Source organism: Varroa jacobsoni, unplaced genomic scaffold (genome assembly GCF_002532875.2).
Source record: "Varroa jacobsoni isolate VJ856 unplaced genomic scaffold, vjacob_1.0 contig00495, whole genome shotgun sequence".
Taxonomy (NCBI): domain Eukaryota; kingdom Metazoa; phylum Arthropoda; class Arachnida; order Mesostigmata; family Varroidae; genus Varroa; species Varroa jacobsoni.
The window spans coordinates 123,269-148,279 of NW_019214476.1; the positions used below are offsets into that span (position 1 = coordinate 123,269).

A 25,011-nucleotide genomic window follows, 5' to 3' on the forward strand; every position below is an offset into this window, starting at 1 on the left:
TATGGCCCCCTTTTGTTAGACGCGATCAAAGGGCGTACAACTTTCTGTACCACTGGAAGGGTGTATTATCAATAAAGCAATGATACAGCTTAACTGCGTGCTCTCCAGCAAGTATGCCATAAACACAAGGGCTCGACTAGAAACGACTGTTTACTAGCTGCGCACAAATCCACCGGTTACCTTTCGCGACAAACCGATACTCATTGGCGTATATAAGTTGTGGAATGCGACGAATATAGGAATTTCCAAATACAGAAATTTAGACTATAGTAACCCAAATATTAGATAAAACATGACAAAAGAATGAAGATGATGCTCAACATGAGCTTGTAGAGGTTCGCCATATCTTCGTTACGTACATTAGCAGTTGGACATGAAAAGTCAAAGGAATCAAAAACGGCGCGTACGAAAGCTTTACGTATACCAACGTTTGTATTTTTCTTTCTGCTTTTTATAACCGTCAGAGGGTCAGCGTCGGGCGAAGGATCCGGCAAAAAAGTTCGAATTCAAGAAGACGTCGGTGCGGATGCTCTCGAAGATGACAAATCCAACATGGATCACGGTGAGTTGAAAAAAGCTACGGAAACGTGCTCGGTACCAATAACAAACTGCGTTATTTCTGCGAGATGCATCTGAAAAAAGGCTGAGGCTTTGGTGTTGCCAAATTGAAAATTAATATAGGCAAAGGGCTCACCGCTTGTGTGGCCTACACGGCATTCGCGCTTTGCAAGAAAGGATACTAAGGACATATTGCTCTTTTTTTTGAATGACGAATCAAACATTTGAAAAATGATTAATTAGTTAATAAAAAACAATCAATTCATCATCCCCTTGTCATTCCGTTAAATCGATATGAACTGTAAATTAATATGCGGTTGAGTAGCGTACGCTTCCAAACTCGAACAATTCCTACCACGTTTTATTTGGACTTAAATCAGTGCACTCAAGATAAACGTTCTATAGGGCGCCTTCACCTGTAGCTAATGGCGATAGAAGAAAGCTCACGTGATATAATTTATACATGAAAGCCCTTTACTGTACTGTGCGTTCGAAAGAAACCCTGCGTGGCCTATTGGTTGCGCTATATGGAACGTCGCCGCGTACTTAATTCGTTAGTCTTAATTACGACCAGCAACTTGTAGCTGGCCTTTCTCGGAATAACCGCTTTCCACAGGTGAACTTTTTCTACATTATATATGATAGATTTCCCTTTGTATACATTGTTGATTTGTCAGTGTTTTTTTTTTATTGATTTTTACGCACTTGTGCTTTGTCACTGTCTTTCCAGCGGTTCTCGCCTTCTGGCGCCTTACCCATGCATACATTATTGCATACATTACCGTACAGTAATTAGGAGCCATCACGGGTCCTCACCAGCGCGTACACGTTGAGTAGGGAGCCTCTCTCTGCCAATGATGCGATTCAGATCAGGCTGTTCAACATCGGCTAGTCGATAATAATAGAATACGTTGAGTGGAAACCGCTAGCGTTTTTGCGTCGTATTCGCGACAGTCCGAAGCAAGATGAAGCGATGCTCCTCGGGGTCGACTATACAGACAAAGGGGCAATTTAGGTTTTTTGCGGAGCTTCTCGCCATGCTATTACTAAAATGCTAATTCCATATAAATACGATCAGGATATTATGTAACTGAACCAATAAAAGTCCGTCGGAGGTATCTCAGTAACAAGACCCAGCCGGGTGAGCGTAATTACCATGTATTCTTTTGATATACGTATATCAATTATATAATTATTAATATTCCAACGAGTCTAACGAGAAACAGGGACGAGTAACACGGTGATGACTGTGTGACCTTGATCTTGAACATCTGTAGTAATATCACAAAAATCAGCTCTGAAACATAGCCTAAGGAAACAAGGTCTAACCTTGAGAATCAGACAGATACCGTAACAGTAAAGTCTAACATTAGTCCAACAAAACAAAACAAGGATATGTATTGTAGACTGAAAATCGTTTATCATTAGAGCAATTGTAGACACAGATATCGACGTATACCGTACGGTAGATCGCTGTATTGGGCCATACATATATATTCTCAGCGATGCTATTGCTAATTTCGTGTCTGAATTCAGTCACAACGATCCACAAATACGCAGAGTTTGGGACGCTTGACACATGAGGAAAATCGTACAATTTAACCGAACTCGCTTGCCCTGTTTGTATTTGGCTCATAGTTTTGGATTACGGCCATCCGTTCTACTTTACCGTTACTTTTGCTTTTTCTTTTTTGTCAATTTTTCCAGTGGTCTAGTTCTTCAAATGGCATTCAGGCCTATTAAAAGTTGACAGCAATGCCAGGAAGGTTCGTTATATCGGACTCAACTAGTGTCTTTAATACCTGGGTCGCCTTTTGGTTATTCCTTCCACGACGCAATGCTTTACAAAGCTGAAATTATAAGCGATAACGGGATCTCAAACCCAATAACAAATAACAAATCACCTAGGACAAGTACATATTACACACTTTGCGCACAGAAACGTTGTCGAGACGCACAGTTCCTTGGTTGTCTCAACGCTGTTAACGGTGACCGTCTTCATATGAAGGGCACAATATTCCGTATTTATTTAGCATTTCTGGCTCAATGGCATCCTGTTCGTTTTATCTGTATACAGCATGTTCCTCAGCAGGAAGAGCCGCTGTTCCTCGAGGCCAGTCCATTTCGGAATCGAGCCACTATCCGTGTTTTACTGTTCGCGGTGACTGTAGTAACTAATGCTGCCTGATTAGACCATCGTGACTTTTGAAAACAGTAGCAATCGGTCAGGTACGATTATCCTGCTTGGGAATAGGCGTAGGCTGGCAGGACAAGCCGATCGAATATGGCCTTTTATTTCTAAGCGTATCACTAAACAATAGATGGGAAATGGAAGATATCCGATTTACAGGAGGAGCGTTGAAACTAGGGGTTAGACCGAACTCCAATTAGTATGCTAATTTTCACGACCCTGTTACGCCTCCTCAAGATGGTTGCCATTCTCGAGATTCCCTTGGGCAGCACATGGCATAGGTTTCACAATAACAATAAGCGTAATAGTAACAGAAAAAATGCAGAGAATTCCTACAACATCATTAACCGATTAAAAAAGAGATCACAATTCATGTACATAGCTAGATTAATACTGACGAGTCAGGGCGTGCTTAATTTCTACGAATACAGAATGAATCATTTGTTGTGTGCCTCAAAATGCGCTACCAAATGTTCGCGTGATGAACGAAGTGAAGATACTATCATAGCAACGTCTAGTGTACTACCGGTGCTTAAACAACGAAGGTCTAATGGATCACTCATTGTTTATTGCCGTTGCTGCCTTCTGCCACTGAAGTTTATCCGGCCACAATGCTGTTTATCTCTGTCGTCTGCTACATTAGTCACTTTCGATCATTTTGCATTCGGGTTGCTGTTTCAGGAGACGGCGAATGTTCGGACCCCGAAGAAGAAATTGAGGAAGGCGAAGGCGAAGACGACGAAGTGGGTTTGGACGGCGAAGAAGGGGATGAAGACGCCGGTGAGATGGACGAAGAGGAAATTGGTGACGAAGAACAGGAACCGACGACAGGCGCAAGACCGCGTCGAATGTCCGAACTACAACCACCTAGCAAGGTAAATACGAATGACACGATGAACGAAAGGTGTTAGAACTGGCCGATAAGGTAAAACCACCCGGTCAGGACGCTGCACCATCCTTGTCGTAGCTGGACAGACGGCAAAAGGTAATGATATGTAACAAAGAACAAGAAAAAGAAAAAAGGAAATGCGGAGGACAAAACGAGAAATGGTCTATCATTTTATTGAGTGACCAACATTTTGTTGTTTATATTGTTCATTGGAGCCAGATGTATGCCTTTATGCCGTGTATCGATAGGTTCATCAGGGCACTATTCACAGTGTGTCGGGTATGCATATAAAAATGACAGTAATATCATTATTTTTCCTTTACTATACAACTGTACAATCTAGTGTTGTTCGGAGTATAAAAAAATGATTATCAAGCAATTATTTGCTACCACCTTTCTAACAGACCCAATTTAACGGAAATAATCATGTAAAAATGCAAAGGCATTTAGATATCACGTGAATTTCTATCGTTTGTTTCATTCGCTTGAAATTTTTAGGTGATACCCATTCCGAAAGCGTCGTCATTTTTTATCTTTTCGCACACGAACCCGTTCCGGGTGTTCTGCCACACCGTCATCAACCACTCGTACTTCTCCAACTTCATTCTGGTCTGCATTCTCGTCTCGAGCGCAATGCTGGCAGCCGAGGACCCACTGCGCTCTAACTCATTTAGAAACCAGGTGCTCAACTACTTCGATTACTTCTTCACCAGCGTCTTCACCATCGAGATCACGCTCAAAGTAAGCCAGAGCTGAAATACGGAAAAAATATAATAAACGGTCACAATATTTTTGCAACACCGAGCGTTGTTAGCTAAGGAATGTTTTTTTTTCTTTTATTTGTTAATTGTCAACTAATCATGTGATTCGTAAAATATTTTGAATTGTTTCAATAAAGCTCTGATTTTGTAACATAGTGCTCCAGCGTACATGCACGCCATGCCTAAGCGATACCAATTGAATCTCGAGCTGTATCCAGTGATAATACATCCTATCGCTCATTTTGTCTAAAAATAAGCCGTAAGAGGTTTAGCCTTTTTCTGAGTTGTATGTGAATTACCTAGCAGAAGTCAGCTTGAAGTATTTGCAGGGTGCAGACAGATAAATAAACTATTTAGTCGACAAGAGGACTTCGTATACGTCAGCAGTGTTCGGCCTGGCAGGGGCTATAGGCTTTTCCATTAATGCTAAATCAATAACTGAGAGTTTCGGGCAAGGTCTGCATATCAATCATCTTTGCCCCTCCTCCTTTTGTCAAATCTTATTCTTCTCTGAACGATTCTCTAAATAGAGTAATAACGGTGGCGGTTAAGCTAACAAGGTTTTATTGAAAGGCACACCAAGACTACGTCCTACACCCGTGTTACTAATAACAGGTGGTAGGAATATTGTTACCCTTTCGTAGCCGAATAATTTCGTAACCGCTAGGACACTTGGCGTTGTTCTTCGTGCCCGCCCGGGTTCCGACTCCTGCCTTAATTGCAATGACGCTCATTTAGTAAGCAAAAGATTCTGCCGTTGGTTGGCTACAAGTCAGTGGGTCTCTGGTGGCAGCGGCCAGCCATTATGAAGCACGTCCGCTAACCGCAGTGCCCTATAGTTCGTTCACACACATATGATATATGCACTCTCGTTGGCACAATTCTTCGAGTATTTCTAGAAATTTTTGCTCGATCAACCATGCGGCCATGGCTAACCAACCTGAAAAAAGGAGGCTGGAAATTAAGGGAGCCACAGCTGCCTCCATGCGTCGACCCGATAATTGATTAAGCCTGGCATACTGGAAGTAGTATAAGGGTGGTCGAGCAACATGGAAAACAGGAAGGAATAGGCGGGCGGGAGAAGAGCAATAAAGAAAATGCTCTTCTTACTATCGGAAATGACTCTTATGTATTACCCCTCCTGTAGTTCGTTGGCTTCTTAAGGACCCATTGAATCGATTGGCAGCGAACTTGACCTGAGTTCGGAAGCTGCAAGACAGGGCAGTTAAGACTGTACGGCCATTTCCGCCGTCCTCAAGAAAGGTCGTACAGGAGCTTACACACACAAATCGATGCTGTCTAATTTGTGAGCCCATACTAGGCTCGTTGACGCATATATAAGCAAAATGCTTAATTGCTAATTATATATGTTCTCAAGCCATGCATCTCAGCCCATCTCTAACCACCCCCTCACTTTCGCTGTCCATTGTAGCTGCTAATGCCATTTGCTTTTTCAGGTGATTACGTACGGTGTGATATTGCACAAGGGTTCCTTCTGTCGTTCTTACTTCAATATCTTGGACGTGCTAGTCGTGTGCGTCTCGCTCGTCTCCTTCGGCTTTGGTGACGGCGCTAAAATTTCGGTCGTCAAAATTCTTCGAGTTTGTCGCGTCCTTCGGCCGTTGCGTGCCATCAATCGCGCTAAAGGACTCAAACACGTCGTACAATGTGTCATTGTCGCAATTAAAACTATTGGTGAGTTTCTGGCAAATCAAACGATAAGAAGGCAGGGAGAACTAAAAATACAATTTGTATGTATGGCAAACGTAAATACGGTTCGTTCTTGTTGTTACTCGAATTTAAGTATGCTGTCTAATAAGGTTCAGTAGTAACTTTGCAGAGTAGATAACTATAATTATTTTTGTATTAGTCGCCTTTGCTATTTTTTTTTAGTAAAAGAGCATTGGACTTGGCTCTCAGGTATTGGATGCTGCATACCCTGGCCCGAACGAATGTTCCTAGAAATATATTCAACCTTTTAGCTATGATCGGAAACGAGGATAACTATTGATGAAAAAATGGCGTTGCAACAAAATTTAGTACAAAAGAACAGGTTCAGCTTTCTTGCTCGCAATCTCACCGTATCTAAAGGATTACCTAAGCAAGATAGGGGCTAAACTTCATATGGGAAGATTTCACAATAACGACTCAACGGGGTTAAAGCCTTTGACCTGAAGCTCGTGAACGCCCTGTACCATAGCGCACATTCCTTTGTTGATTCAGGTGCCCTATCAGACTGCTAGCGACCGATACTGGTATTGAAATCGGAGTGGTCAAAATGGTAGAAATCGACGGGGATTTCTATAATTCGGTTGCAAAACAGAACAACTAAAGGGGTCTATACCGGCACTGATACGTGCTTATTTGCTTTGCGATGCATCATAACGACCGCGAGTTATGTAAACAAACAGTTTTCCCTAATTAATAGTGCATCAGTAGTAGATGTGAAAAGGAACATCTGCACTTAGCTCTTCCTGCCCAGCTGCACGGAAGTATGCATCCAGACTGCATGTGCGATTCATTGTTCTCATATATATATATATATATATATATATATATATATATATATATATAATTACACTAAGATTTTCGAGCACACCCTTATAACGAAATCGTCCCATTCAGCACTTCTTAAAAATCTTTTGTCTATTTTTGTCCTGATACGAGTCTGCGATCCGAAAAATATACCAAATAATTGTTGCTAATTTCCGAACTTTGTTGTGATTGTTTCCTTTCCCTCGCCATATATGTATCTGTAATCTGAATTGACATTCAGGCAACATTATGCTGGTGACATTCTTACTGAACTTCATGTTTGCTGTCATCGGAGTGCAGCTATTCAAGGGCAAATTCTTCGCGTGTAACGATAGGTCGAAGATGACCGAGGCTGAGTGTCGTGGGAAGTTTATAACGTACCCAGATGGTAACATTTACCGGCCGATGGAGGAGGTGCGCCAGTGGAGTCGTTACAAGTTCCACTTTGACGACGTTCCCAAGGCGATGTTAACGCTGTTCACAGTGTCGACATTTGAGGGATGGCCTGACTTGCTCTATGTGGCCATCGACTCGAACACCGAAAACGTCGGACCGCGTATGAACTACCGACCCATTGTGGCCGTCTTCTTCATCGTATACATCATCATCATCGCGTTCTTTATGGTAAACATTTTTGTGGGTTTCGTTATCGTCACGTTCCAGAACGAGGGAGAACAGGAGTATAAGAATTGCGAACTGGACAAAAATCAGCGAAATTGTATTGAGTTCGCGTTAAAAGCACGCCCCGTTCGCCGATATATTCCAAAGGCGAAGTTCCAGTACAAGATGTGGTGGTTTGTCACTTCCCAGTATTTCGAATATGCTCTGTTCGTGTTGATCATGACCAATACACTCACGTTGGCCATGAAGTTTTACAATCAACCGGACGTTTACAGCCAGGTGCTAGACAGGCTAAACATCATCTTCACTGCGGTGTTTGCAATGGAATTCGTCCTTAAGCTGATGGCTTTCCGATTCAAAAACTACTTTTCGGACGCTTGGAACGTGTTCGATTTCATTATTGTGCTAGGAAGTCTAATCGATATCGTCTACTCGGATCCGGGTAGCAATAAGAATCTTATCTCGATCAACTTCTTTCGACTGTTTCGTGTCATGCGCCTGGTCAAACTCCTGTCTCGCGGTGAGGGCATTCGAACATTACTCTGGACGTTCATCAAATCGTTCCAAGCACTCCCCTATGTCGCTCTACTCATTGTGATGCTGTTCTTTATCTACGCTGTGATCGGCATGCAACTCTTCGGGAAGATCGGACTAAGTAACAACGAGTCAGCGATCGACCGCAACAATAACTTTCAAACGTTCCAGCAAGCTGTGCTGGTGCTTTTCCGGTCAGCGACCGGCGAGTCTTGGCAGGAGATCATGCTATCGTGTGTCAGCGACCACACGGTCAAGTGTGACGAACAAGCAGACGCCGACGACTCCAGTAGTTGCGGTAATGACATGGCGTTTATGTACTTCATCTCGTTCTACATTCTGTGCTCATTTCTTATTATTAATCTGTTCGTGGCTGTCATCATGGACAACTTTGATTATCTCACTCGAGATTGGTCTATTCTCGGACCACACCACCTCGACGAGTTCGTTCGACTGTGGTCCGAATACGACCCTGACGCTAAAGGCCGCATCAAGCACTTGGATGTAGTCACACTGTTGAGGAAGATCCAGCCTCCCCTGGGATTCGGTAAACTCTGCCCTCACCGAGTTGCCTGTAAGAAACTGGTATCGATGAACATGCCGCTCAACTCAGATGGTACGGTTATGTTTAATGCGACCCTATTTGCCGTGGTACGTACCTCGCTCAAGATCAAGACCGATGGTAATATCGATCAAGCCAACGAGGAGCTGCGGGCTATCATCCGAAAGATTTGGAAACGAACGTCCCCTAAACTCCTCGATCAGGTAGTGCCCCCCGCAACCGACGATGACGTGACCGTCGGCAAGTTCTACGCCACCTTCCTTATACAAGACTACTTCCGTCGCTTCAAGAAGAAAAAAGAAGACCGCATTGGCGCTGACGCACAGGAAACAACTGTCGCATTGCAAGCTGGCTTACGAGAGCTTCATGAAATGGGGCCAGAGATACGAAGAGCCGTGTCTGGGAACCTTGATCAGGTTGGTGAGAAATCTTTTTTGTAAGGACTGGGCGACCTAAAATTTATAATGGGGTGAGAAATACCAGGCTGATATCGATGTGTGTATCATGGATAAAGGCAAGACGTTCGATGTGCCAAAAGTTTTTGTTGACAATTGTTTGAACGCGACGTCTTTTATTTTTTTCCAAAAAGTTACTCACTCGTTCGTTCGTTCTATTTGCGCGGCGTTCTGAAAGCTTCAATCCTTCTTTTGCTGCAACAACAAACCTGCAGGCTGTCATGACTAGGTCATGTTTAATTACGTTGATTGGTATATCTTCGTTTTTCTCTCCCCGTGCTCCGCTTTTGCTCTTTCATCCCCTTCTTTAATCTCGCTTCCAACAGGACTTCACCGACGATCAGCCGATGCACCGTCGCAACCACTCACTCTTCGGCAGCGTGTGGTCGTCCTTCCGGCACCGCACAACGGGGGCCAAGTCCCCCCGGCAGCTCGGTAACAACGGGGTGATGCTCCGTAAGGTGTCACCACCTGCAAGCTTACCACGCGCCCTCGATGTGGCCGAAAGGGGGGAAGCGACCGCCGCCATCCCGCTGCAGGTCAAACTGCAGCCTTCTGACAGCCCGCCGTAAGTATAAATTTAGGAACATATAACAAGAATGAAGGATCCTAACATCTCGAGGCCCATACGAGCAAGGATAGAATAAATGTGTTCAAAATTGATCGCCAGTAGTGCGTAATTATTGGTCGGCGCAGTGCTAGCGCGTCGAAGTAAAATGACTATTTAAAAAAAACCGTCTGAGACAACAACAAATAAGTCGGGCAAACAGGACTCGACAAAAACGCAGTGTAAAATAATACCAATATTATTAATCAATAATAACATATCAATACAGTACAACAATAGGCTTTAGCGCTGAAGCTAAGACCACAATGTCACTTGAGCAAAATGGTCCATAGAACAGAACTTGTCAAGTGATTGCACACTCGCCGATAAGATGATATCAGATTATAATAATTAAGAGTAATAGTATTGGCTGGGTACCTGCTGCTGTGCAGGCACTAATCCAACGACCTAATCGAAAATCATCGGTTCAGAGTAAGAACAGCAATAACATGAACACACTGAACGCGCAACAACGCATGGGAGCATTCGATGCCAGCTAAATAACTAATCGGCATGTCGATGATGTGCGTCTTTGCCATTGTACATGAACACATGTACATGTATTCGAATAAGTCGACAAAATTAACTAGCATCAATCTAGACAGCAATGACATCTAGTAACTGTCAATCAGCCAGGCTAACGATAATAACGACTTAGAGCTGCTGTGCACAGCTGACTAAACTGAAACTATTGCCTAACAACAACGGTTTCTAATACCCTAGCTACCTGAGATACGAAGTCTTCTTCTTATTCGACCCTTGGTAACTGATATTATCATCAGTCCTGCCAATATTGTAGTTGTTCTCCTATCGCCTTAACTTTTATCTACTCCAAGTTACTTCTTATGATGTTGACCTATAGTTGTTATTTGACCTCCTCATGCACTGTTAGCTCTGCCTATACACACACATTTTCATATGAACTTGAATAACATTTGAAATCGACACGCTAACTTGCACGCAGACTTGACCCGAACTTTATTCATTGCCTCATCTGTTTCGATCTTGCATATAGCTATTCGTCGGAATTCGAAGAACTAGGACTGAATGTTGACACTGCGTTCCTTCAAGGACGACGTCTGTCGTTCTCGCAGCGACTTCTATCAAGCCTTTCTTTGGGGGGACGAGGCTCGGGTGGTTCTCAGGAGATGTTAACCTCCCCACAACGGCTGAGTCGAGAGAGGTCCCTGGCAGAGCCCGCTCCCGGCCGAATCCTCTACACCGCTTCGAGCGCCACACACGTGGCCGCCGGTAGCGGGACCTCTGTCGAAACCACTGAAGCTATTCACGCTGCAGCCGCAGCGGCCGCCACACAGCTTTCCCTACCTACTCCACAGCATTCCAAGCAGGCGGCAGCTGGCGGTTCGCATCACCAGTTGTCTTTGCCCCTACACTACTACGAGCAGCCCACAAGGACTGCAGCAGGCGCAATTACAGTAATGCATCAGCATCCAACAACAACAAGGTCTATTGCAATTACAACAAGTCCGGAAACGCACTCGGAGGCCACCATGGCAACAGCAGCACCAATCGCAATTTCCTCAGTATCAACAGCGACAGCCATATCACCAGTTATTACATTAATACAACACCATCATCAACAACAACAGTTTCTACATCAGCTACAGCATCAGCAACCCAAAACAGGAAATTACCGCTTAGTGACTAACCTGCAACCACCTGACATTGAGACCAACATTGTTCAGTACTTGCACTCGTTGAGTGCAAGTCACTCCGCTTCAAGGTGATTCACACGGGTTCCCTACTGGGACTTACTCAAGGTGCCATATATTCTTCGTAGTAGTTATCTCTGCCCGCCTCCCCCAAGTCCCGTTGCCCGATGTACGTTATGTAGTGCACCACGTAATGTATTGCTCGTACACACTATATATATATATATATATACATATATATATATACACATATATATATATATATATATACACATATATATATATACATATATATATATGGGGAGCAGACCGTCCGACCCTAAGGACGCCACTGCCTCGATCTGTTTCTATGTGTGCCAGATAAGTAGCTGCCAGATGTATGCCTGATTCGTGCCTTACGTAACCAATAGCACGTAAACGATAAAACTGCCCCGTAAACTACTCAGAATGTTCCTAAGCTGATGTGTGGCACTTTTATTTATAAACTAAGAATGATATATGACCCACCTCCGTGAAACAGGTAGTACCACTCACTCCACGAAGGAGTATCAAATCGCTCCTTAAAACTCCTTCGGGTAGTTTTAACCTAGTGATGCTAGTAGTCAGTGTGTAGTAATGGGCAACGGTCGACGAGAGACGACACGCGCCAATGATGGCTATGTTACTCGCTAACTCAGCGGCGCTCCTGCGTAATCGTTTCGTACTCGTAACTATCGTTCATCTTATTTTAAACCTGTGCGTGTGTACCTTTTCTTCACCAAAGACCACCCCAAAACCCTCGAAAGTGACCTTGAATAGGGGTCAAGCTAAGGCCCAAGCAGTGTCTTCGCATGCACACCAGGCGTTCCGGAACGCGGAACTTGTTCAAGTTATATTGGAAATCAATCCCACCTTATCTAGCTTGGACCTTAATTGTATGGTCGTATGGATCGCATTACTAAACAAAACGTGCGCCTTTACCGCAGAGAAAGATTGTTAGAGGTACAATAATCATACCGGTCCTCATCTGTGGGCTTCGCTGAGTTGTGAGTCAACAGCGATTCTCCCATTCCAGCTCACTCTATCGACAAACTGATTCAACTGTGATCTTGTATTATTCCTCCGTCTATTTGACGACGCTAAGTTTTTCTTTTAGATTCGTCAAGATCTACAATACCGCCGCTTCGCTCTTTTCGACGATTCGTTTCATCGACGATTTAGCCGTCGATATTGTCCAGATATGTTTATGGTATTACTTCTTTGCGTGGCATGCTTCGCCGCCTGCTCTTCAATCCTTCTATGCTTCACTAAGACTGTAACACTCTAGCTAGCCATAAGTAGTAATAACTGCTTCTCGCCTAACCTTCGAAGTTCGTTACTAATATGTGGCTGCATTGTGGTCCGTTTGTGCCCTCTTTTCTCTACTGGATTCGACATTCACGCGGGGCTGACTGATTCACCTATCGCCTTCGCAATCCGCAACAATCGTCTTCGCAGAACCGTGTATGGAACGAGCACTGACGACGATACGGATGAAGACTGGAAGTCGACAGCTACAAGTCGGCGCCGATCACCAACCCTCCCGATTATTTATACACCTCAATCATATAGCTCATCTTCAAATGCTCACTTGACGTGCGTGACTGACGTTTTAACTATTATTTAGTAAATTCGCTCATTTAGGTCTTCATTCAAGTCATTTGCACGCCTGTCAGCTACCGCTATAAGCGCCACTCATCAAATATACTGACCGGCAGCATTATGAGTCACATGTCCCAGAATAGGCTTGATAAGGTGATTTGTTTATGTCAAAACAACCTGACATTTAGACAGAATTAGCTGTAGTATGTGACGTCCTATTTTATTGGATTTGTCCTTCGTCTGCCGGTAAACTTCATCAATCAATCAGCTAAACGCAAAATTTTGGTTCATATTCATTCTGTACGACCAATACTCTATTTGCCGCAACGCGTCTCGACTTACACGAAATTATACAACGAAATTAAAGAAATCAATACGCGAAAAGAGCTTTCATAGTGCAGTACGATGATTTTGTTATTATTATTAGTAGTACGATAATTATGATTATCATTGCGATTTCACGTACGTAAGTCATAAAAACAATCAATCAGTCAACCAATCGGTCAATTAATAATAAGCTTTGCGATTAACCTTGCCTCTACCACTAACCGATCTCTTTGCCACTGACCAATCTCCTCGATCTTCGCCGCATCATTGTTGCGCTCTGTTCGCGTGTGACCCTTCTACATTATGCCCTCTTCACTGGTAATGACTTTGCGATCATCATCGTCATCGTCAACAGATCATCTCACGAGACTCTTCAAAGTTCGGGCGAGTTGCTTGCGGCTCGCCCTAAAATTAGGAGGCACAGCAGAGGGGGATCTTTTCGGTTGGGCTGCCTTGCAAAGCAGGACTCCACGGACCAGGAGCAACTGTCCATCTCTGATTGTATGCTAAATAGGAGTAGCTCCTCTGGCCAATCGCACCTGACGACGGCCTCCAACTCACCCCAGCTTTCCACTGTGCACAGGTACCATGAACCAATTAACCAATCTCTTAGTTCGCTAAACAATCTCCTATTACCTGTAGACCCCTCCTCCTTCACCGTAGAACACATCATTCCATGCGTTAGTCATTTCAAATCTTCTGTCATGTCACTCCCTTTTGGCTCCGATAGATCTATATTTATGTATATATGAGCATGTTCGTCTGCTCATAATAACAGGACTAGTTGTCGTCTGCTCTGTTTCTTCTCGATTTGTTTTGCACGCGGATCTATTCGCGCACTCATTATCTAACCCCTCCCGCTACCCGTGCGCTAACCTATTGCCGCTAGCCAATTTCACGTTTCACGTCCCAAGCAACATTTGTTGTCTCGGAGCGCACAGCTTTTGTTTTCGTTCTTCCAACGCGAACCCCTTTTACCCCCAACTCTATCGAGCTCAAGGAACCAAACAGTTTTTCTATACAAACAGAAAAAGTCACCAGCACAAAGGTGCTACAAGGCTCTTTCTGGCGCGAAACAGTCTGAAAAACAGCAGAATTTTGAACAGTCGATCACGTGGAAGACACGGTGATGATCATGATGATTGTTATGGTGCTGATGATGACGGTGGGATTGTTATGACAACGAGGCACGAAGACGACAAAGTTGTTGATGATGAGTTGTGTGGGATGACGCTTGATGATGATTTCAGGGTCGGAGTTTCAGACCCGCTTGGCACTGTGCCGGCGGCAGCTCTAGCGGCCACCAAGCTGGAGAAGCTCGGAGCCGTTTTACAGGAGCAGACACGCAGGCTCGAACAACCATCACCACAGCAACACCAACAGCAGCAGCAACAGCAGCAGCAGCAGCAGCAGCAGCAACGACAACAACAGCAGCTCGCTCCCAACAAGTTCCTTCCGGCACACCGGGCCTCCTACCACGGGCAGAGGCCGCACATTCAGGCCACTCTAGATCCTAACGTCGCACACTCCGGGGCTCACACGCTCGCTGGCAGCGCTGAGAATCTCGTGGGCCGAGTGCTGCATGAGCAGGTACGCACCACGGCTAGAACGGTTGTCCAGGCGAAACGAGGTAATCATTTGCGGCGGCCGGCGCTGCTGTCTCCGCTAGCAGAGCAATGCCACAGGAATTCATTTGTCGCCATGGCCATGTCATTCACTTTCTTTCCTACATCCTCTTCGTCTCATGCCTCCTTTCAAACCCAACTGAGCCTATCCAACATCGACGACGACGACGACGACAACGACGACAACGACAACGAGAGGCAGCGAAAGTGGCGTTCGCACTATCAAAGCCGGTCGCCAAAGCTTTAGGTCGTCAGCTATATCACAAGCAGCTCAATCCATCATTCCTTTTATAATAATCACCACAGTGATAACTGTATAAATAACAGCGGAACAACCAGCTTCATCGCTTAATGCATCAATCAGCGATAGCAATGGCTCATTGCGCTGTATTCTGTCTTGCCTAGATCATCATGCTCTAGTCGCCGTTCAGCTCATTCGCTAACCATTCAGTTACTACTCTTGCATACGTATTTTTGAATCGGGAGAGAAAAACATTGACAGATTATTGCTGCTTCGAGCCGCGGCAATAAAGAAGAAAGATGAGGCTGACATTATTTTTATACTGAAGTCGCATTCTATCGATCTTTTTCTTCTCACCGTTTACTTTTATGTTTGTTTGTCAAATCATTCGTTAATATTCTATCATTTAGGCACACTACAGTGACGCCGCACTGACCTTCTCACACGGCTATGCGTTCTTTCCGCTTTTTTTGTTGCAGGGCTTAGGCAAGTTCTGTGATTCCGACTTCGTGCGAGCCGCCCAGCGGGAGCTCGCCGAGGCATTCAACTTGACGCAAGAGCAGATGGATCGTGCAGCCCATGAAATTCTTCAGGCCGAGTCCAGGCGTCGCTCAGTGCCTTCGGGCCAACCTGGCCAGCCAAATCCGACTAATTCCACCCAACTGTAGATGCCCCCTCTCACCCTGTCGCCCTCCGACCCGCCCCTCCAGCTCAACCCTCAACCGAGTCCGTCACCGAGCGCCTCGCCCCTATGTTATTCAAGCTACTACTTCACCCATTTAACTCTTTACCCTTATTTGCCAACGCACCAGCTTCTGTCGAAGCTTTCACAGCCATCACCAATAATAGCACCACAACAGCAACAGCAAACCCAGCATCACCCGGACCAGAATCAGAGTGGCTGCCGAGTCTTCAGCAGCTGCGCCGAATTTCAACCGAGCAGAACTATAAGTCCCATTGATACGAATACCACGACCATCGCCACTAATATCACTCTGAATCCTAGTTTGACGACCTCGAATATTTACGGCCTTCCGACACTACGATCTCCTCTACAACTATTACTGCAGCCAGCTGCAATGTTAATCAACCAGCCTCAGACTTCCCCACAAAACATTACCGCACCACCACTACCCTCCTCGATAAACGTTCAGAGCTCATCATCTACGTACAGTGATCTTGATTGACCTTGAAATCCCCCGACCTTGGCTTATCCGCTTCCCCTGAAACACTTCCCAATGCACATATGATTAATCACGAACAATCTACCAATAGTCACCTAACGCAACTGAGTATCTAGTGCATAACCACTCTTCGTACGTTAGCCCGTTCTTTCATCATTCATCATATATTAAAGCATTAGGACAAAAGCCGCACCTCTAACATAAATTTGGTACTTGGTTGTTTTTGATTAACCCGTTCCAATCCGCACATGATCTTCCGCCATAACTACATACCATAACTTCGTCACTCTTTCCTAATCTAATTACCTCCAATATCCTAAACCTTTTTTCCTGCATCATTTCACGTCCTGAACATTCCCAGAGAGCCTTGTTTCGTAACCGCTTTCCCCCGGAGGCCCTCGACAGTTTTGTATAGTAGTACGTTGTTCCTGAGAGACGGAATTAACAGAGGCAAAAAGGGAATTAGCTATAAAAAGTGACGAATGACGGAGATAATATATAGGATATTAATCACTGCTCATTAATGTAACGAGGGTCCCGGATTGCGGTGCAAACGACGTCCGCTCGAAGCAATTTAACCACAGCGCCTCCTCGAGAAGAAAAGCTTGCGACCCGCGATGGCCTCAATGGCCAGCCAGCTGAGTTCTTAGGAGAGAGACGTCGGTGCAGCCATTGTGATTGAACTCGTGCTGTTTCCTATTATTTCGTTGCTGTGTCATCATGTGCTGTTCCATAGCCAGAAAGAAAACAACATAACTAAAAAAATGATGATATAGAGATTTGAATGGGCGTTTACTTACGTACCTAACTTTGCCGCTTTGGGCCGCAATGGTGAAAAGCATCAATAACGAAAATGGACAACGTCTGTATGAAGAAACACCTATACGAAAAAATGGGTAGAACTGATGACTCAATGACGTATTCGTCTTACACGCATATGAGTACATATAGACGGACATCATAGGCATAATAAAGCAGACAAATGCAGCGATACCAAGTAAACAAAGTTTCTGGGAATCAGCTTCAGCATGAATAGTGACCTACAGCTGCTCGTCGCCATAGCGCTTAAGCGCGTAGGTGCTTTATAGACACAACACATAAGCAAACCGTTTGAAAACATAATTGCTTCTTAACCACTATCAGCACCAGCAGCGAAAAAGCTTTTGCAGCTTCTAAGTGAAGAAGGTGACCAAGATGAACTGTAGAAAATAAGTAAAACACTAAATGTACAACCAACAAACCTAATAAACACAACACGCAAGCCTGAATAAACAAACATGTCGGCTTTATCATGCATGACTATATACATGGAACTTGTTAACGATCTGTCAACGACAAACTACGCTAGCCCAATGAAGCCCTTGAAGCCAAATGCTGTCACGTATGTTTCAGCAAAATGCCTTTGTGCTGCCCGTAGACCGTTTACTACACGCCTTCGTCACATGTCCAAGAATATGAGAACTTTGATACTTCTAGCATTGCGCGTATGCTAATCCACGAAAGGGCATGCGTTCCGAAATCACCAATACATAAAAGCATTGTATACTTTTACGTTTCTAACCACTAATGGCCAAACGGAATTTAAAACTGAGGGACTATTATTAACGAGAACAATATTTGAAAAGAAGAACTCAATCCGAGTCTGCCCAGAGCAGGACGACCAGGTTGTTCCATCCAGTTTATTACATCGGCACCACACGAAGCATATACAATACAATACGATCGGAGTAATTACTAAAGATGGAAAGTAACCGACAAACAAACTTGGAATAACAACAGCGACAGTAGCAAATGGTGTTTTGTACAAAAACAGCTAACCTCTATGAATGACACATAAACGATAAGGACTATGATGATAATAGTACTCGTACTAATTAATATTTAAATAATACAAAAGACATAACGAACAAATGATGAAGTAAACACGATCTTGAATAGACGGAGCGACTCTCTGCTGCTGCTGATAATAATGATTATCAATTCAAGAACGTATTGCCATCCGGAGAGCAGAAAAGCAAAGATCAACGAAATGTGACGAAGAAAAAAAACTAATCTCGACACGACTGATTGTAATTCCATAACAATCGCAAAAAAAACACAGACAGGAGCCATCTGCCCGTACGTCAGATAAATATACGCTTGACAACAACTTCTGTTATGGTTATATAGCAGAAGACGGAAGCCGGGAGCAGGGAGGAATGTCCAGCCTCGGCAAAATCTTTTCAAAGGTATACCAACCGTATGAACGTGGTGTGGGCCTGATCAATGTACACCAACATCGGCCTGCGATGCAACACAAGACCGATACGAGGATTCCTGTTCGGAATCATGTACACACATAAATACAAATAAAGAGAGAATGAAAAAGCGAGAACGTAAGACAAATGGAAGAAATCAGAATCCAAAAATGAAAAGCGCTTCACGTAAGCTTCAGGATCACAAGTCATATAGATATACGTTTATATTGTTTAGTTTCGACGCGAATCGCAAGAAGTGAGAAACTTTATTGGACACTCACGGTGAAAAACTTCAATAGCAGATACTTAGATACCCGGCGTATTCATACATTGTATCTATATATATATATATATATTACTATAATATTGTCATTGATGCTATACTATTAATATAATTACAATTATTATAGGAATTGTCTCTCTACATCAATTGAATCGATGGTTGCTACCGGTGTACATAGTTTTTGTTTATTTGCTACCAAGGTTATTACTGCTGCTTCTATCACAATTCAGTGCTATGCCTCGTAAATGATAAGCACAGGACGGAAAACCTCGACACTTATACACAATCCATCTACATACAGATATAATGGTCTATATATATATATATATATATATATATATATATATATGTGTGTTTGTGTGTGTGTGTGTGTGTGTGTGTGAGAGTGTGTGAAAATATCCACGATAATTATTTATTTTATAAACAAATAACTATAATAATGAATACTAATGATGACGCTCGGTTTAGCAACATGCTTTTTTAAGTGAGCAGTGACAGAAACAACCATAATTCACAATGATACTAATCGGAGCCAACGAACGAAATATAAGAGGAGAAGAAGAAGATGAAAGCACTCAATGATGATAATAACATAAGAAATAATGGTGATAAGGATCATGATGATAAGAATACTAATATAATGTGTAGTAATGAAGTACAAGGTGTTATTTCTACAGGTCGCCATGTAGGAGAAAACAAATCACAGCGCCCCCCACACGCACGTACACACACACACACACACGAACATAACGTAACAGATGGCAAGACTTATGCCTCGCTATATGTTGCGCGAGTAAATATGACATAATTAAATTATACGCAAAGGAAAAAGGAAAGAACAGCAAACTGTAATCCATAGATATTCGTTCCGAATACAATTACTAAAAACAATCCTTTCGTTATTCTCTCTTTACAACAACAACCGTAATAATAAGAAGAAATTTTGCTTTAATGCTGACCTGCCGTAGTGGATATCGCCATAACGACACGAACGACCACGGTTTATCACTGATAACAACGAACAGTGAGCTAGCTAGCTATCTAACTAACACGGTCATGCTATCGATACGGAAACATGTCTGATGATTCGGGGCACAGGAGACGTCTGATCGCTTTCAGCGCGGCGAGATCAACAACAACGCAGAGCAAGAACAACGTAAAAAACCGCAAAACTGCCGAATAAATATTATTGCCGAGTTGCTGTAGCCTCTCACGCGCCAAAGCAGACTGAAGAATTGTACGCGCGTACCTGCCCGCCAGAAGGACATTAATGTATCGTAATTACAGCAATAGTAACTATACCTATAGAGCAGGCAACGGTACGCAGCGTCAGAACGATTAAGGATAAAGACCACTTAGATCACCTGTCACTGTACAATAGAGTTCGGGCAAGAGAGAAAAACGAGCTAAGCAGAAAGCATCTGGCGTAGAGAAACCGAACGTCCAAATAGCCACTAGATATTCATACCAATACTTCTCGTCATAATGGGACGAAATCGTAAACCGAAAAAACGAGAGGGTAAAAGGGAAATAGAGTGGGAGGGGGCGAGATGAGCGAATCCTCCATCTGACTCGGCCACAGATAGAGAACGTAAGGCATATTACTGCTAACAACAATAACATAACTACTATATTTCAGTCGTTAAAGAGATCAGATGAATGATTTCGATGTAACGGAATATAATTTGGGCGTGCAAATCATTGGCGCTGCACTTACCTCGAGAGTCGTGCCTGAAATAGGCAAGACTGCGAGCGATGGAAACTAGACGACCCTCAAAACCCTTACCCCGGGTAAAAATACAATATGACATATTATATATATTTAGAGAGGGAGAGAAAGAGAGAGATAGATCATTGAGCATAACTTAAAATAAGTTGTTGTTGTTGTTCGATGCAAACAAAGAGATAACTTCGTAGCAGGTCAAACCTAGCAACGGTAGCCCACTGAAATTATTCGAATTTAGAAGCGGCATTTGAATATGCAAACTCCATTATAGTGCGTATTGTCGAAGGAGTTGTCGAACGCAGACTGGGCATTACGTAGAGAAAAAATCTGCCGTGACCATGTTCACAGTACGTGATTAATGCAAAAGAAACCAAACACTTACATATATATTTTAAAACAAATGATGTATTCAAAGGAAATCTAATAAGGCGCAAACTTCTGGCTCGTTCATAACAACGCCAAATAGAAATAACATTGAATTTTACCGTTAGCAGCCAAAGCCGACCTGCGGGCACTGTCCCCGTTCAATATGAATGGATAGACTCGACAAGATTTTTAAAGCAAGCATTTTGTTAATAAGCCCAATGTGCAGGTCAGATTCGGTGTCCTTCAAAGGACGTCTCCACGTTACCAACGCCCAAATTACTACGAGATGACAGTAGTCTCCTGAAAGTCACTGCGATCGTCAGATATTCATTCAGTGACAAGGGACAAGCAGCCAAACACAGCACTCCCAACATCTTCTGTCCCTTGAATCATAATTTGCCCCCTTAGCCGTATTTCTATCTCAGAAGACAACATAAAGAAGACGCTAGCTATCGATAATGAAATAAGCGCCTAAACATGTATATGCTTAGAATAAGCAGCAGAATACCAGACAAAGATAGCTGTTAAACCTACATACGTAAGCTACCGCACACAATTAGTATGTACAGCCACCATTGAGGCTACTAAAAATGTCTAAGAAGAAAAAGCAACAACCTAACGGTTCATACACGAAATACGAGTGATACTACGACCCTCATTTTTCGTACATTTTTTCGGTATATCGTTCTGGGCCCTTTACCTTTAAAACCTCTCCAATACGGTGTTAACAGATCAGACTTAAAGCGAAAAAAAAAAAAAAAGGTAAGTAACTAACGGCTGAAGTAACATGGAAGAACAGATAAAACATGGAGACCAAGAACTTCAGAAGTAAATATGCTAACACACAACGAAGGACAAACTTTATTTTTAGCTACTATGTTGATGCGATATATGACAAGGGAAAAGATAGAGCTATACATATTGGCCACATCTACGATAGTATAAAACCTAGTACGGAATAAATTGTCACCAACCAGATAAGGACAAGAGTTCTATGAAATATTTATCAGTTCCTACCTACTAACCCTAAGGGCAAGCCGCTTGGCAGGAATATATTGCCCTTAACAACGTGCACAAGTGTATTGCAAAATATGTGCATTTCACTCTGTTCATTAATCTCTCCATAGGTTTTTGGCTGCCGAATATATATATCAACCAGATATGGAGATTGACAAGCAGTGTCAGATTGACGACCAGTTAATGTAGAAGAGCTCTATATATTTGTCGTTTGGACGTTTTTCTAGCTTTTATAGAAGGTAAAAGCGGCATTTAGAAATGACGAGAAAGTGGGCTTTTGGAGCTGTCTAATGAACTCAACAGTAGAACCTCACTTAATAAGAATGAACGCTTTGTAAATGCACCCCAAGGTGTAGGACATCGTGAGAATGACATGGTTGACAATAATAATCGACATGAGCAAAATGCTGGCTGCATTTTTAAAACAGACAAAAATCTCTTCCCATCTTTACGTCATCTTAACGCTAAGCTACAAACGATAGTGAAGAAATCTAAAAAAAAACATGGTGATATTAAATGTCCAACATATTTCTACTTCTTATCAACCATGTCATATATATATATATATATATATATATATATAAAGCTTTTTATAAACATATATAAAATACATAAGCTTTTCATTGCGATCTTCATCACAGAACGCGTCACAACGTTAAACAACATCAGCGATTCAATAATCATAAAGAAACTAGGATGCCAAGATGTTCTTGTAATCATGACGCCGGCAAATGTCTATAAAAGCTGAATAGATAACAGGATAAGTAGACAGCGGACAGTAATTACATATATAATAACATTTTGCAAACGATACTGTTCATTCTGTGATCCGCGCTAGGGACTTACAACTAATTTAACGTAAACGCTACGCGTTTAGAGCGAAAAATATACAAAACTGTCATGCTGGCTCTCCGTTCATCGAGGCAAGCGAAACGATCATTAACAACTTCCCATTAGAAATGGGAAAATACGAGCATTCTAGTAGACAAACGATATCCATCCTAGACGTATCTCTTTAATAGAAAACAACCGGAAATACTAACAGGGAACGAGAGATAGCCCGTACCGAATTCGAGTAACTATACACAGCTTAATAGTTCATATGCATACAAACACTTAGCGTAAACATCATACCGTAATGCATTATTTGATTGAAGCTCAAGTGACTGGACCCGCTTCGGTCTGAGTGCTTTTTTTTATATATATATATATATATATATATATATTGTAGCCACTAGTAATACTGCTACTATTACATCTAGCGTACAATGTCATTTTCTAATCTAGAAAGAAAAGATACATCTCAAATATAATAACAAACAAAGAGGTTAATCATAACAACACTAGCGCCACCAGTAGCGTTTCGAAAAAATCATACTATGTACTAATGAAACGAATATGGTTAACGACAATAACATCACAACTAATACTATATATAATAACATATAGATGGAGTGATACAGATGGAATATTGTCAGTTGAACGGACTAAGCTGATACTGATAGTGAAAGAACTGCGTTTATACTGACCGGGCCGGCAGAGGTCGCTGTTCGCGATGATGGCAGATTCGTATTAGAAGGACATCGGAAGGCCTCTTCGCTAAACCGTCGTAGTGATAACATTGACGCTTCATAACAAGCAATTACAAATAACGTTACGAAATTTATTACCACTATCCTAAATACTAAATTTGCTCCGGACTCGCAACCTGTTTAGCGTACTTTGTCGGCCATTGATGTGACTGGTCCGCGTCGTGGTGAGCCTGAAGGAAGTCCATAACGCCTTCCATATGCTATCCACACTCGGCCTTTATGTAGGAATCGTAGAAGACTTCTGTGATACCGATAGCGGCAACAATTATTACATTAACAGATCTGTAATACCAATTAAGAATTGCTAAAGATAATATTAAAGAGGAGATTTGTCCTTCGAAAAAAAACGGAACGAGAGTAGTTATTATTGACTTGACACCACACAGTAACTCGGCAGGCGGCGAAAGTCGTTTACATAGAAAACGACACGAGTAGTAAACGTGAAGAATAAGGGAAATAACGCTGACAAAAACGTTCCCGTAGTAGCGCCGTAGGTAACGTGTTTGCCTGCTAAAGTTAGGGGTAGGTGGTGGTCGAAGTTCGAATTCGGGCGTAGACACACTTCGTTTCCTGATAGGACGAGCCGTCTGGAGTAATGTCTAGCGGCTTAAGTACTGGGCATAGAGCGCAAAAAAGCTATAAGTGCTATGAAGAACAATGTAATTATGAAGTTATATTTTAATAGGACCACATGCTGTAGCTATAATGTTGGAAACCAGTACGGATGCGTTCGTTCTTGCCGTACGCGCGTGTCACTTTGAGGATCTGCTGTTTTAAGTTGCCTAACTATCGAAGAGGAGGACCTGCAGAGTTTTTCTTTTTTTTTTTTACATTAACAAAAAACTGCCGAGTCAAGTTAATATAAATAATTGGCCATTTGGGAGGTTCCCGAGTAGAGTTAGACTTATGCCAAGCCTTGGCCAGTGTTACATTTGTATATCGTGAGTTTTCCCTGACCTCGTCTGTGTCCAAGGCTCAACCTCAACTTATGGCGCGGTTCATTCTGTTGACGTTGTGACACGTTGTTTTTAAGCAAGTCCCGTCTATTTCTTTATAAAATAAGTAGCATTTTTGGCCTCGTTATTCCATTAGCGTTCATAAGTTCAAAGTTCCAAAATATTGCGGCAGCAATGGCGGCGACGTTCGAAGCAGACCAATACACGGCTGTGGGCCAATTCCTCTTCCCGGCCCGAGATGTTTGTTGGCTCGTTTACTTCATACTCCAATAATATTACAAATCCTGATAATAATAATAATAATAGTGTTAAGTGGTTACGATAACCCACACAAAAGGTCAATGAAATTAGTTCGCAGATTTAAGGAAGTCAGTTAGAGGATGACCGACGAGCCGCAATGCTTGCTGTGTGTGTGTGTGTGTGTGTGTGTGTGTGTGTGTGTGTGTGTGTG

The 25,011-nt window shown here is 42.8% G+C and overlaps 1 protein-coding gene and 1 long non-coding RNA gene across 3 annotated transcripts in view; one reads left to right on the plus strand and one right to left on the minus strand.

Moving 5' to 3' along the window:
- Ca-alpha1D (Ca[2+]-channel protein alpha[[1]] subunit D) overlaps nucleotides 1–16,363 on the plus strand; it is a 71,496-nt gene extending 55,133 nt beyond the window's left edge. Inside the window, exons 13-24 of the mRNA XM_086972857.1 lie at nucleotides 465–562; nucleotides 3,431–3,624; nucleotides 4,137–4,379; nucleotides 5,857–6,094; nucleotides 7,176–9,067; nucleotides 9,433–9,674; nucleotides 10,729–11,138; nucleotides 11,361–11,457; nucleotides 12,863–13,000; nucleotides 13,689–13,916; nucleotides 14,584–14,923; nucleotides 15,679–16,363. Of these exons, the coding sequence (XP_086828983.1) occupies nucleotides 465–562; nucleotides 3,431–3,624; nucleotides 4,137–4,379; nucleotides 5,857–6,094; nucleotides 7,176–9,067; nucleotides 9,433–9,674; nucleotides 10,729–11,138; nucleotides 11,361–11,457; nucleotides 12,863–13,000; nucleotides 13,689–13,916; nucleotides 14,584–14,923; nucleotides 15,679–15,867 (4,309 nt within the window). The 3' untranslated portion in view covers nucleotides 15,868–16,363. The remainder of the gene's footprint in view (nucleotides 1–464; nucleotides 563–3,430; nucleotides 3,625–4,136; nucleotides 4,380–5,856; nucleotides 6,095–7,175; nucleotides 9,068–9,432; nucleotides 9,675–10,728; nucleotides 11,139–11,360; nucleotides 11,458–12,862; nucleotides 13,001–13,688; nucleotides 13,917–14,583; nucleotides 14,924–15,678) is intronic.
- Nucleotides 3,483–25,003, minus strand: LOC111271293 (uncharacterized). 2 transcript variants are annotated; one of them, XR_002686791.2, is made up of 4 exons: nucleotides 20,206–25,003; nucleotides 16,690–16,811; nucleotides 4,188–4,390; nucleotides 3,483–3,616 (listed from the first exon to the last, which is right to left on the minus strand). It is a non-coding gene; the product is annotated as an uncharacterized LOC111271293 (long non-coding RNA). The 2 variants fall into 2 exon arrangements; XR_002686790.2 differs by lacking the exons at nucleotides 3,483–3,616; nucleotides 20,206–25,003 and adding an exon at nucleotides 19,863–20,199 and having other exon boundaries at nucleotides 4,265–4,390.
- Between the last annotated feature and the right edge of the window lie 8 nt (nucleotides 25,004–25,011).